The sequence below is a fragment of the Aotus nancymaae genome, unplaced genomic scaffold (genome assembly GCF_030222135.1).
Source record: "Aotus nancymaae isolate 86718 unplaced genomic scaffold, 86718_ANA_hifiasm-v0.15.2.pri h1tg000125l, whole genome shotgun sequence".
NCBI lineage: Eukaryota > Metazoa > Chordata > Mammalia > Primates > Aotidae > Aotus > Aotus nancymaae.
The window spans coordinates 47,093-61,069 of NW_026988540.1; the positions used below are offsets into that span (position 1 = coordinate 47,093).

General features: G+C 45.1%; 2 protein-coding genes across 29 annotated transcripts in view; one reads left to right on the forward strand and one right to left on the reverse strand.

The window, feature by feature from the left end:
• LOC105708774 (centrosome-associated protein ALMS1-like) overlaps nucleotides 1-13,977 on the forward strand; it is a 261,189-nt gene that overhangs the window by 4,689 nt on the left and 242,523 nt on the right. For all 28 annotated transcript variants that reach the window (XR_010340699.1, XR_010340700.1, XR_010340697.1 and 25 more), the window contains exon 2: nucleotides 9,828-9,954. The gene's annotated coding sequence lies outside the window, so the exon portion shown is untranslated. The remainder of the gene's footprint in view (nucleotides 1-9,827; nucleotides 9,955-13,977) is intronic.
• On the reverse strand, nucleotides 7,946-13,975 carry LOC135272709 (uncharacterized protein C2orf78-like). The gene is made up of 3 exons (XM_064371277.1): nucleotides 13,879-13,975; nucleotides 10,723-11,487; nucleotides 7,946-9,921 (listed from the first exon to the last, which is right to left on the reverse strand). The coding sequence occupies exons 1-3, from the start codon at nucleotides 13,973-13,975 to the stop codon at nucleotides 7,946-7,948; spliced, it is 2,838 nt and encodes a 945-aa protein (XP_064227347.1).

The following is a 13,977-nucleotide window of genomic DNA, read 5'->3' on the forward strand; positions in this document are numbered from 1 at the left end:
TTGGGAAATGATTGGGAAGACATGATTATGTTTTGCAGTGTGAGAAGGACATGAGATTTGGGGGTGCAGGAGTGGATTGATAGAATTTGAATATATGTCCCTGCCAAATTTCCTGTTGAATTGTGGTCCCCATTGTTGGAGGTGGGACCTGCTGGGAGGTATTTGAGTCATGTAGGTGTATTTCTCATCGCTTGGTGTCCTTGTATAGTGAGTGAGTTCTAGGGCGATTTGGTTCTTTAGAAATGTGTGGCACCCCCCAACACACACTGTCTCCTGCTTCAGTTCTCACCATATGATGTGCCTGCTCTCCCTTCTCCTTCTGCCAAAAGAAAAAGCTCCCTGAGGCCTCCCCAGAAGCCAAACAGATGCTGATACTATGTTTCCAGTACAGCCTGCAGAACCATGAGCCAATTTAACCTCTTTTCTATATAAATTACCCAGTCTCAGGTATTTCTTAATAGCAATGCAAGGACAGCCTAATTAGGGGAGTGAGAGAGGAGATGGGGAGACATGACACACTGAGCTAAAACATGAAGGACATTCAGCCAGGCGCAGTGGCTCTCGCCTGAATCCCAGCACTTTGGGAGGCCAAGGTGGTCAGCTCACCTGATGTCAGGAGTTCAAGACCAGCCTGACCAACATAAAGAAACCGCCCCTGCCCCACTCCGTCTCTACTAAAAATACAGAATTAGCCGGGCGTGATGGCACCTGTCTGTAATCCCAGTTACTCAGGAGGCTGAGACAGGAGAATCGCTTGAACCTGGAAGGCAGAGGTTTCAGTGAGCCGAGATTGCACCATTGCACCCTAGCCTGGGCAACAAGAGTGAAACTGTCTCAAAACAAACAAAAACATGCAGGACATTCTATGTCTAGAAGAGACAGAAGGCTGTTCTGGTCAGTCTCTCTTTATCACAGGATGCTATATTCCCAGCACATTCCACAGTTATCCTAGAGAACCATAAATGAGAAAGGAGAAAGAAGTAAGTTGGTCCAAGGCCACCTGGAGAACTGTCATGCAGTCTGTGCCCTTAATTCAGATTATCACCCTAGCAAAGCTAGTCTATTTCATATGCCCACAACCTCTTAGTATCTGGAGGCAGAGATTTGTCTTATCAGATTAAGGTAACCCTGTGACAGACGCAATGTCAGTGAAGCCATAGCCAGAATGCATTTTACTAGGCCCCAGAGGACTACTCCACAAATAGCTGATCAAGTCTGCCTGGAGGAGCAGCCTAGTCCCGGATCCAGTGATCCAGGTAACAAGTTGCTAAAGAGGTCAAAAAAGGGTCCTTAAAGGGACCCCGATATCTACAGCAAGTGGGCCTCCTCCCAGATCTCCCTCTACTTTTCTAGAATACATGAGGTGTTCTCTAGGTACAGCAGCAGCTATTGGCGATTGAACACGCTTGTCCCAGTTTGGTAAATGGAAGTATAGAGTGATTCCTTTGTTTAATAGAATCCTCTCGGCCAGGTGTGGTGGCTTATGCTTGTAATCCCAGTGCTTTGGGAAGCTGAAATAGGGGGATTGCTTGAGGCCAGCCTGGGCAAAATAGTGAGACCCCCATCTCTCCTAAATATTAAGAAAAATAGCCAAGTGTGGTGGTGTGCATCTGTAGTCAGAGCTACTTAGGAGTCTGAGGTGGGCGGATCACTTGAGCCCAGGAATTTGAGTTTACAGCAAGCTGTGATCATGCCGGTGCAGTCTGGGCAACAGCATAAAACCCTGTCTCAAAAAAAAAAAAATTCTCAAGGGAGTTGAGAGATGTCTGCTGGGCTGCCAAGGAAGTGGCAACAGAGGAAGCAGTATCTGCCATGCTCCGGAACAGATTTCTTATCTGTTTTTCCCGAGCACTGACTCCTATGTGTGGTACCAAAAATCTCAAAAAGAACATGAACCAGGGTCACTTACACTTCCTGACAAGCGTCTAGTAAGCCTGGTGTATGACTTCAGGCTGTTGGCCCACTGGTGTGACTCATTTCCAAGGGTAATATCTAGGGACACCCCAGCATGCCCAGCGTGCAGTATCCCACTGTTCATAAGCTTTTCAAGTACAACACTGACCACACCATATTTGGGTCACCCTGGACTGCTCACAGAGAAAAATGTAGCCCTCAGGTGCACATAGCACCCCTTCTCCCATTTTATTGTTCAGTAACCCATTCATTGGTATGAAGGCATTAGCCTTTGCCAGCAAAGTCTCAAATTAGTCATATGAACTTGGTTCCCCCCATTCAATATTGTTCATGAAGTCCCTACATGGAAAGCTAACAGTAGTCCAATTCTTGTTTCCATTGTCAACACTGGGATGCTTCTTATCCAAGTAAAGGAACATAATGGGTCAAAACTACCAGCCCACCGAGGTTGTTAGTTGTCATGATGTTTTGCCACCTTCGGCCAATTAAGTCTACCTCCCTCCTATGTGGCAGGGGCTAGATCCTCACTCAGTAAGCCACGGCTGAGGCTCTGTTGATACTCACTGCACCACTATAATACTGGCAGAGTTTACTGGTGGCAGGACGAGAAGATTGCTGTAGTCTGTGACAGAATGGGGTCTGGGTTAGCAGATCCAGCACTTTACTTTGGTGGCCACAGCTTGGGAGAGCCCAACAAAGGCATTATGCTTCCAGGCCTCTGCTTTCACGTCCTGTGGAATAAGCAGACTGACAGGTTAGTGCCCCACCCCTTAGACTTCCTGCATCCTCAGCTATCCCATAGAGGCTGGCCTGAGTGCAGTGTCCCAGTCTGACTGCTGCAGTCTTGAGACTACCCATTCCCCTTGTTGCATGACCCAGGCCTTTTGGCTTCAGTCCTTCAGTCCAGGAAGAGAGATTTGTCTTGTACAAACTGGACATGTCTGATAAGGTTACCCACCTGTGTGGAAGGATCAGGTGTTCCTGGTGCCGCTAATCCTAACACCTTGGTACTCCTTGTTCCTGTCGTTTATCCCTGTGGATTTCACAGAAGAGAGGCACCTGGAGGAAGTATCACCTCTAGATTAGAGTCAAGGGGCCCTGTCTGGGGTGTATGGAAAAAGAAAAAAGGATGATTGGGAACACTGAGATTGGAATTTCACAGATGCAGCCAAATCAGGCAGTTACCTGGTCCACCTCCATCCACACCAAGCTCAGTGTTTTTCAAGATGTGTGCAGTGCTGTGTTTCCCTTGGAGTACAGTGCTTAGTATCCATGCTGCCCTAGTCAGATCGAGGTACCACCCCACTAGCAGGCTGTCCTGATGTCCTTTATTCAGTTGCTTTGTGAGTTGGCTGTTCCATCATTCAATTGCTCCTGTGGATGGCAGAGTGTATGAAAAACCCATTGTATTGCATGATAGTGTGCCTACTGTCATGTTGCTTGGGCAGTGAGGATTTTCCTTGGTCAGAGTGAAATCCCATGGGGTATCCAAAAACATGACATAAGTCCTCTCAAGGGCAGCTATGGTGGTCAGAGCATCCACATGAGTGGCATATAGAGTCCCTTCCAACAGTAAGCTGTTGCCATAGTCCTTGTCCTCACACATGGGACCTTTTAATAGTCCAGTCACTGTTGCTATTCCCCTGACTAGATGGCTAGGCTGTTGGCAATGGCCTATGAATCAGTAAAAATGTGGCAAGATATGGTGATAGGTATAGGGCGCTTGCCCCATGGTTATGGCTCAAATCCTTAGCTGTTAGGGTTCATAGCCCCTCTAGTGCCAGTGATGTTCTGTGCCACAAGCAACTAAAATGTCAATGCCTATAAAGCACTCAGTGGTGGGAACCATGGTGACTGACACCTGAAATGGCCCAAAGGGCCACACCAACAAGCAGATAAGCACTATGGGTCACTGAGTTCATCCACAAACTTCCTGGTGTCACCAGCTTAATTTTTCCCTTAAAGGAACCTGGAAATACTGTCATGTGGCCTTCAGTATCCAATAACTCCAAAGAAGTCAGAATTTTCACTTTTCCCCATTATATCTTTTTTTTTTTTTTGAGACAGAGTCTCTCTCCATTGCCCAGGTTGGAGTACAGCCTCAACCTCCCAGGTTCAGACAGTCTTCCAGCCTCAGCCTCCCACACAGCTGGGACTGCAGAAGCCCACCACCACGCCTGGTTAATTTTTAAATTTTTTGTAGAGACGAGGTCTCACTTTGTTGCTTTTGCTGGTCTCTAACTGCTGGACTCAAGGGATCCTCCTACCTTGGCCCCACAAAGTACTGGGATTATAGGTATGAGCCACTGCATTTGGCCCCATTTTATTTTGGCAGGAGTATAGAGCCATTGGCCTCTGGTGGGGATCAGAGACCTTGGCCCCATTCCTAACTGTGCCATTCAGCCCAGGACATTTGGGTTTGCAGTGTCCCTTTATCGGATATATTCATCAGCCAGGCTGCATGGATGTGTGTATGTCAAAAGAATCTAATTGTATACTTAAAAAATATACAGCATATTGCATATCAATTATCTCTCTAAGGCTGTTTAAGAAACACAAGACACTACATCTTTGTATTGGAACAACTAAAATAAAAAAAAAAAACTGACAACACTGAGTACTGGTGAGGATGTGAGCAACTGGGGCTCTCATACGTTATTCCTGAGGATGCATGTTAAAAAATCTGGCAGTCATAAGCTTTTAATTGTTCAGCCATGTGTACGACTGCTGGAAGTACCAGATCTCCCACTGATTTGACATTGAAGTCCTACAAATACTTACACCTTTTAAGAATATAGAAATGTCAGTTATCTCCAACATAACAATTGATCAAGAATTACAAGTTTCATTTTTGAAACTTGCATATGTACTACAGACATTTTGCAAAAGTTTGCCAGTTCCTTATAAAATTAAATATACCCTTACCCCACAACAGCATTCCCAGCACAAGGAAATAAAAAGAATTCACTCCAAAAACTGTATGCAAATGTTTATGGCAGCTTTGTTCAAAATTCAAGTATTGGTAAATAACCCAAATATCCTTCACCTGGTAGATGGCAAACAAATTGTGGTATACCCCCAGCATACTCAGCAACAAAAGGGAGTGAACTGTTGATCCACTCAGTGACATGGATGAATCTCAAAAGCATTATGCTAAATGAAAGAAGCCACACTTGAAAGGCTACATATTCTATTATTCCACTTATACAACATTCTAGAAAAGGCAAAACTACAGGGACAGCAAATAGGTCAGCATTTGCCACAGTCTGGGGTTGGTGGGAATGGATTGCTTGGTGGGAACAAAATGCCAGGAGGGAATTTTAGGGGGTGGTGGAACTGTTGTATATTTTGATTGTGATGGTGGTGGTGATGGTTATAAACTATGCATTTGTCAGCCGGGCGTGGTGGCTCATGCCTGAAATTCCCACTTTGGGAGGCTGAGGTGGGCAGATCACGAAGTCAGGAGATCGAGACCAGCCTGGCCAATATGGTGAAACCCTATCTCTACTAAAAATACAAAAATTACCCGGGCATGGTGGCACATGCCTGTAGTCTCAGCTATTTGGGAGGCTGAGGCAAAAGAATTGCTTGAAACTGGGAGGCAGAGGTTACAGTGAGCCGAGATTGTGCTACTGCACTCTAGCCTGGGTGCCACAGCACTCCGACCTGGGAAACAGAGTGAGATTTCATCTGAAAAAAAACTATGCATTTGTCAGACTCATAGACTGTACAGTAAAAGGTGAATTTTACTGTTTATTTAAGTCATCTCAGATAAACATGATCCCTTATGGCTTGTAAGGGTTATGTATCACAAAATTATTTCAAAATATCTAATTTGACAAGGTATTAAATGAGAGCTTTCAAAAGGATATCATCTTAATTCTCCTTTGCAATATGTAGACTGCTAATGGGTAGAGGGATTTTTTTTTTTTTTTTTTTTTTTTTTTTTGCAGGGGATGATGAAAATGTAATGGCTTAGATAGTTGTAATGATTGTACAACCTTGTAACATACTAAATGCCCCTGAATTGTACAATTTTCTGGTTTTTTTTTTGTTTGTTTTTTATTTCGAGACTGAGTCTCGCTCTGTTACCCAGGCTGGAGTGCGGTGGTGCCATCTCGGCTCACTGCGAACTCCCCCTCGCGGGTTCAAGCGATTCTCGTGCCTCAGCCTCCTGAGTACAGGCACCTGCCACTATGCCTGCCTACTTTTTTATTTTAGTAAAGGTGGGGTTTCACCACGTTGGCCAGACTGGCCTCGAACTCTTGAGCTTAAGTGATCCGCACGCCTCAGACTCCCAAAATGCTGGGATTTCAGGTCGCTCCCGGCCCATTGGTATGATGTTGAACAGTGAATTTTATATTAGGTGAATTATGTATCACAAACTAATTTTTAAAAAGTAAAGTACTGATTTTCTCACGGTGACCATCCACTGGCCTCATCTTCCCTTCCCCCACCCGTTCCTCTCCTGCCCTCTCCTACCGCCCCCAACCCTTTCTGGTTATCACTGTGCCTCGAGGCGGGGTCCCCTCCCTCCAAGAAGTGTCTCGGGACAGTTGGGCACCTGCGTCTTGCAGCTTTTAGAGGGCGACCCAGGGCGCACTCGCGCCCACCACTCATCCTGTGAAAATGGACACTCCAAGCCGTTTTTTCTCGGATACTTCAGTTAATGGTGATGGCCGAGAAGGTTGCACGTGCTGGAATGGATGGAGGAGGACCTGGCGGGCCTCAATAGATAAGTCCCTCTGGAAGCTTCGGTTCCTCTGCCTGTAACCTCCGGATGCTGTGGTCTGAAAGCCAGCTTGGCTGCCTGCAGGCGTGTGCAAACGCTGAGGACTTCGGAGACCAACAGGCCTTACCCGCTTGCATGCAGTGTGACCCAAGCCCATTGCTGAACCTCACTAGGAAGGTGGCACAGTGTTACTGGTCTTGTGTGTTGTGAAGGGGAACTGAAGTAGTGCGTCTCACTGGCCCGTGCATAGGTGTTGAGTCAATGGTGATGTATACTTCAGGGTCTTTTCTGGGTCAGCTTCAAGCTGCTGCAGTTCGCTTGGCTAGGCCCCAGGTTATCAGCTGTACCTAGAACTGTGAGCCCTTGCCATTTGCCTGGTGGTAGATTCCCATTTTGTACTGACCTTTCCCAACTGTGATCATGTATGTATAAGGTAACCCAAACCTGTTGGAGATGAGTCCTGAATCTTATTTTCTAAAACACCTGATAGGCCAGGAGACATAAGGCTATCATCCATGGGAGATTTTGTACATTTCTTTTGGTCTACTCAGCCTTATCTTCTGCCATCTTCAACTTCTATCCAAATTTTATTCCTTTAGTCCTAACCTCAGATTCTGCATCTTACTTCTGCCATTTCCCCCATTTCTGATTCTTTGTATAAGCCCATGAAATCTCTCCCCTTTTGACCTTCTTAGTCCTGGACCACGTTCCTTCCTCTTTCCTCAGTTCTTCTGTCTATTCTCCTACCATCCATCTTTTAGTTTCTTCTTGTTTTTATTTTATTTTATTTTATTTTTCTGAGATGGAGTTTTGCACTGTTGTTCAGGCTGGAATGTAGTGGTGTGATCTTGGTTCACTGCAACCTCCACCTCCCAGATTGAAGCAATTCTCCTGCCTCAGCCTCTCGAGAAGCTGGGATTACAGGAAGCCACCACCACAACCAGCCAGTATTTTGTATTTTTAGTAGAGATGGGTTTTGCCATGTTGGCCAGGCTGGTCTCCAACTCCTGACCTCAGGTGATCCACCCACCTTGGTCTCCCAAAGTGCTGGGATTACAGGCATGAGCCACCGTGCACAGCCATAATTCCTTCTAAGGCAGCCTTTGATACAACCCCCAAAAAGAAAACCCACAGTCAACAGCATCTCAAAGCTCAAAAGCCTCTTTATTACTTATCTATTAATTCTATTAGATTTCTTTATTAAGTTTTAAAAATATATTATTGGAATGAATAAATTAGTATCTATTTATTTGGAAAACCAGCTGGTATCCAAAGTAAAGTCAACAGTCTCAGCAGCTCTTAGATTCTGTAGCTGTAGTATTGAGAAATTTCCATATCTTTTTCCCTTTGGATGAAGAACTGCAGTTTCCCCAAAGAGGTGTATTTGGCAGCATTCTCACGCTCTTGCTGAGCCTTCCTCTTCATGGCCTCACGCTCTGGCCTTTGCTCTTTTGTGATGGGCGTTGACAGTACTGGCCCAGAAATGTCAGGTGCCCTCCACGGCCTGCGTTGTAAGCTGAAGTCTTGGATTAGAAATTGATTCTGAGGCCTGGGCAGTGACTGGAGATTGGTCACAGCAGTGGAAACAGGCTCCCGCTGGGGAGAAGAGCAAGATGATGTTTTGTAGGGTGCTGGCCTGGAAGCAGCAGACCGAGAGGCAGTAGGAGGCTGGTTAGGGTTGGCTGAACTGGGTTGGGTTGCATTGGTTGAAATTGGCTGAGCTTGTCTGGCAGGACCTGTCAAAGATGTGTTGGTAGAAGCTGGTTGGAATGGATCGACTGCAGTCGACTGAGCTGAGTTAGTAGAACCAGGTCGAGCAGGGCAAGCCACAGCAGGCCTATGTGAGGCCGGAGGGTGTGGCCGCCGAGAAACAGGTCGAGCTTGAGGTTTGTCCAGGGTCAGAAAGGGCAAAGGTACCAACTTGATCTTCTCAGGTGGTGGCATCTCATACTGGGATGGAGACAGACACTCTTTTTCAGCACTACATCCAGTTTCTTTGCCTTGAGTTGAGTTTTCTCCAAGGCCTTTCCCCTCACGTTGGGCATCCAGCCATGGTTGGAAAGCTGAGAATGGCCGGGGGTTCTGGGTGTTGCTTGAGCTTCCCAGAGTCCGGGAGGAAGAGAATTCAGTTTTCTTGTCGGTCTTTTTCCCCAGTGCATGGAAAACTTGCACAGACTCTAGCATGCGCATGCCTAGGGAGCTTCGTGGCTTTTTCAAGGTCTCTTGGCTAAGCTCAGGTTGATTTTTCTTGCGCTTTCTATTGGGAATGGCTTGCTTCTCTTCTACCTCGACTTTGGTCCCTGACTCCTTACTGCCTTCAGATTTCTTGGAGCTGTTCTCTCTGCTCCTTTTGGTCTTCTCCTTCCCATGCCTCTTAGTTGTGCTGCTCCTGCTGGATGCGGCTTTGTGAGGTTTGTTGCTAGAATGCTTGCCCTTGTTCACAGAAGTGCTGTCACTGGCGGTGGCACTGCAAACAGCCACTTCTCCCTCTAATAGGCTCTCTGGGTTCTTTGGCTGGATTTTGGCCTTGGGAGCACCCTGGATAGGCTCGGCAACTTTATGCTTGTTCTTCCTGACTTCATCAGAGTGGCCCTTTCTGACACTTGAGTTTTCCTGCACCTGATTTACCTTGATGGCACTGGGATCTTTGGCTTTCTTTGCTGAGGGACTTTTGGGTTGGTCAAGATCTTGTAAGGAACTGAAGATGGAGGGACTTTGGGGTTGGTCAAGATCTTGTAAGGAACTGAAGATCGAGGGGAGGTGAGTATCCTCTACCAATGCAGTGATGTCTGCAGGATCACTGCTAGACTCAATCCCATTTTCAAGTATCCCTTGGCCCTCAAGACTCAGGCTGTTCTTTCTCAGACTGGCATTTTCGGAACCAGGCTGCTCCTCTTGGCCAAGAGGATCAATGCAGGACAGAAGCTGGTGTGTATCAGGGATTTCTAAAGGAAGCAGTGAAGGATCTTGATTTTCTGTTGGGAACTGGTAGGCATCTAGAGGCTTTGAAAGCTTGGTTTTAATCTCATCCAAATCCTTATTCTTGGTTTTGTCCTGGCTTGGAGCTGGAAACACTGTCAAGAGATTAGTTGGACCCTGGACTGGAGCTATCATTGAAATGTCCCCAAGCTCAGGTGATGGATTACTCTCAAGTAATAACTGGGTATTTCTGCTACTGCAGGACTTGGAGAATTCTGAAGTTTGTGCCAGACAAAATGTCTGGCTTGGAGATTGCAATCCCAGGGAAGTATCCATCCCCAGGGAAGTTTCCATCACTACAAAGGAATCGAGGAAGAAGTCAATCTCTGGTAAGTGTGATGCTCCCCCTACACACCAATGCAGCAATCAGTTATCTTTCTAACATGGGTAAGGCATTTCTACTAGCTCTTCTTCAAGACCATGGACAAGACCCTGTATTCGGGGATAGGCAGTGAATTTTCTCTTACTGGTTATCATTTGGTATGATTGTTTCTTGGCTTTCTTTGAATTTCATAGGGTTGTTGTAAGCCAAATAAAAAGTGAAAGTGATTTTTAAATAGGCGATGTTTTATAAAGCCTCACATTCTCATATAGGGTAACCCTTTACACCATGGACTTGGGAAGAGAGTGGAGCCCTTCCTCATGAAATACATAAGCAAGCACAGACTCTGAACCTGTTTGTTTTGGAGAGGATCTCTGCACAAAAGGTCTTAAATCCTACTGTAAGTTAAGGAAAATCAGAAGGTCACTGCCAAGATAAGACTTCTGGAGTGCCTTCCAAGGAGACTAAAGTAATAGATTAAAGAAGGAAGTTACAGTGTCTGGTGCAGGGGAACTGATCGGCCAGGGCCCTAAAAAGTGTGGTATCTCTTGCGACTCTCTTAAATATGGCATATATGGCCATTATATTGTTCCACTTTCCCCCTTGGAAGGTGTTCTTAGATAGACTCTGAAAATGGAGAGCAGTGCCCAAAAATAGTGGTTGAAGTCTCAGGACTTAAATTCTGCCTATCCGTGGACTTACCACTCGGCTATAGATTTGACCCTCCCTTTCAGTGCTGTATTTATTGTTCTCCTTTCTTGTTGATTGTACTCACCTTGAAAACTGGTTTCTGTGATGGGTTGAGCAGACACAGAGTGAAACATCGCAGAAGTGGAGACTGTTGGTAGAACATTTGTGGGCTGAACCTTCTTTAGCACCATCACCATTTCTGGTTGATGGGCAGAGGCCCTATTTCCTGTATATGACACAGAGCCATAGGATTGCAGCAAGGGGCTAAGTTCTCCAGATAGTTGAGGCCCCAGTGTGCCTGGATTATAATAGTAGACCTGGCTTTCTTTCTCGTAGGGAAGTAACAGGCTATGGCCCTGCTGATTAGGAATTTGAGATTGTGTCCCCTGAACAAGGCTGGCAGATAGTGTTGGATACAGAGGGACTATAATATTGGCATCTGAAGTTTTATCATGCTGGGCTGTCATAGACATGGAAGAGACAGCTGTGTTCTGGTCAATGGCAGTCACAGTGAAGTCCCTGAGTGAGGATGACTTCTTTGCTGTGCTTACTGTAATGTCCCACTCAAAAACGCCTGGGTAGGAGGCAGCTGAAGTAGAGCTATGGCTCTGGCCACTAACCCCAGACAACATAGTTGTGCCAGAATGTTGGTAAAGGTAGGCACTGCCCGTGAGTGGCTGGAAAGAGGTGCCAGAGACTGATGGCAGTAGCCATGCTGAGCTAACAGCTGGAGCAGAGGTTCTGGAGAAGTTGGAGATGTTTCCTGTTAAGGAAGCCGCATTGCTCACCACAGGAAGAGAGAGCTGCAGAGAATTTGCAGTTCCAAGTAAACAAGCATTTTGGAAATCTTCTGTAGGAAAGAAGAGAGAGATGAACAAACTGGTGAGATTGAGAAAATTTCATATTATTTGAAGAACAGCATTATCTTAAGGTTGTTGCCATCAGGAAGCCTCTAATACTGATACTCACTAAGATACCAAAGTCAAACACTTTATGACGACCATGAGTGCTGAAGCAGCTTGGTCCTCTTCCGATGAACTGCCTTTGTGTCCAGTATGGGCACAGATGTGCAGAAGACCCAAGTGGTCTGAGTTCGTACGTTATTTCCTAGGCTAGAAGCAACCTTCTCCCTTGCCTATCTTTCCCTTGAATCTGGACGAGTGTTGACTCATAACTACTTCCTAGAATTGGAGCATTTTAGAACTGTGAGGTCCTTAGAGAAGTTCTAACATTTTCATTTTATGAGTAACTGAGGCTAAGAGAGGTCAGATTGACCTGTTTAAGTTTTACCATGATGTTAATATCATTACCATGACTTCTTTGCCAGGACTCCTTTCTCTGAGCGTAGACCAGAAACCAGGAGAAATAGAACTTTTAATATGGCAATTTTGGCCTATGAGTATATAGTACAGCTATTACTTTTATAATCCTTACTGTCACATTTTGCTTCTACAAGTCATGTGACATTTCCTAGCATTTACCTTTAACCCAGGCCATTGGTAAATCTGAAGCGTCGTTCTTTGCCCTCTTCAAGCCTGGCTTTTTATCCTAAGTCAAAATACTACCTGATGGTTTCAGAAGAAATGGTTGTGTGTGTGTGTGTTTGTTTGTTTCTTTTTTGACAGAGTAAGACTCTGTCATCAAGGCTGGAGTGCAGTGACTTGACCTCGGCTAACTGCAACCTCTGCCTCCTGGGCTCCAGCAATTCTCATGCCTCAGCCTCCCGAGTAGCTGGGATTATAGGTGCCCACCACTGCACATGGCTAATTTTTTGTATTTTTAATAGAGACAGTGTTTCACCATGTTTGCCAGGCTGGTCTCGAACTCCTGACATCAAGTGATCTGCCTGCCTCGGCCTCCCAAAATACTGGAATTACAAGGTGAGCCACCGTGCTCAGCCTGGAAGCATCATTTCTAAAACACATTTCTAAAATGTTTATATTAAAAACTGTCAAGTGTCATCTATGTTGAAAAGGGCAACAGAAAAAAACAGCTGAATGTGACTTCTGATAAGCTGCTTTTTCTAGGGATACTCTATTCTAGCCTGTTTCCTTCCTAGTTTATTGATCTAAGCGTTTGCTAGAACCAACTTCATTTTGCCCTATTCTGAATAGATTTCACTCTGTTGTCTTTCTGCTTTTCTTCTAAAATTTAAAGTATAGTGTTTTCTCTTGAAATCATTGTGTAATTCTCCAGAGCATATCCCAAGGGTAAGTGTAGGTGACCCGGTCTTTCTGCTTTCATTTAAAATCCCAAATTCCTTACCCTAGAATATCTGCCTCCTTATAACCCAGTACTCTTCATTTTCTCTTTCCATCTAGTTCAGAGAGGAATCTCCAGAGCGTGAATATTACTTTTGTTTGTTTGTTTATTTGTTTGAGACAGAGTCTGGCCTTGTCACACAGGCTGAAGTCCAGTGGTGTGAACATGGCTCACTGCAGCCTCAACCTCCTGGGCTCAAACAGTTAACTCATCCTCCCACCTCAGCCTTCTGAGTACCTGGCATGCCTCCACACCTGGCCAATTTTTTTTTTTTAATTTGTAGAGACGGGGTCTTGCCATGTTGCCCAGACTGGTCTCGAACTCCTAGGCTCAAGTGATTCTCCCATCTCGGCCTCCCAAAGCACTGAGATTACAGGTGGGAGCTACCATGCCCAGCTGAATATTAAAATCATCACTACACATCACTAAATATAAAATAGTAAAGTTGAAATATTATTGAGGGAGATGGCCTCCCAAAGTGCTGAGATTACAGGTGTGAGCCACTGTGCCTGGCTGAATATGTAAAACATCACTAAATTTAAAATAGTGAAGTTGAAATATTAGTGAAGGGAAACTATTACACATGAACCACCACAGAATATGTTGCTAGTTTTCTACACCACTTAGGTTTTCTCTCTGTTTCTGTTGAAACAAACACCCTCAAAAAGTGTCTGATTTCATTTTCTGTACATGTGCCCTTTAAGACTCAGCATTAGAAAAGAAAGGGGCCAGAGGGAATAACCAATCTATTATCCTAATGTAACAGATAAGGAAATAGATTTTGTGAGAGAATAAAAGAGTCCTCTAAAGTCACACAGCTAGTAAATGTCAAAGCCAAAACTGAAATGAGGTCTCTAGATTTCTACTTGAATACATTCCCTGTTATTCCAAGCTTTTTGGGGACTATAGGGGTAAAGAAATCTAAAGTTAGGGGGAAAGAAGTCGAATGAAAAACTGTCAAGAAAATTTCTCTCTTTACCTGACATGGTCAGAGAAGAAGAAACATCAACTGTAGATGCAAGGGATGAAGAGACAATCCTAGTGGATGTCTGGGTGGCTGAAGCCAAAGAGTGCATGT

Excerpts from the sequence above, each read along its gene's own strand:
- LOC135272709 (XM_064371277.1), bottom strand. The coding sequence starts at position 13,975 with ATGCACTCTTTGGCTTCAGCCACCCAGACATCCACTAGGATTGTCTCT. Across the intron at positions 11,488-13,878 it reads TTCTTCTCTGACCATGTCAG|AAGATTTCCAAAATGCTTGT; the intron begins GTAAAGAGAGAA and ends TCTTTCCTACAG. Across the intron at positions 9,922-10,722 it reads CACAGAAACCAGTTTTCAAG|TGATGGAAACTTCCCTGGGG; the intron begins GTGAGTACAATC and ends ATTCCTTTGTAG.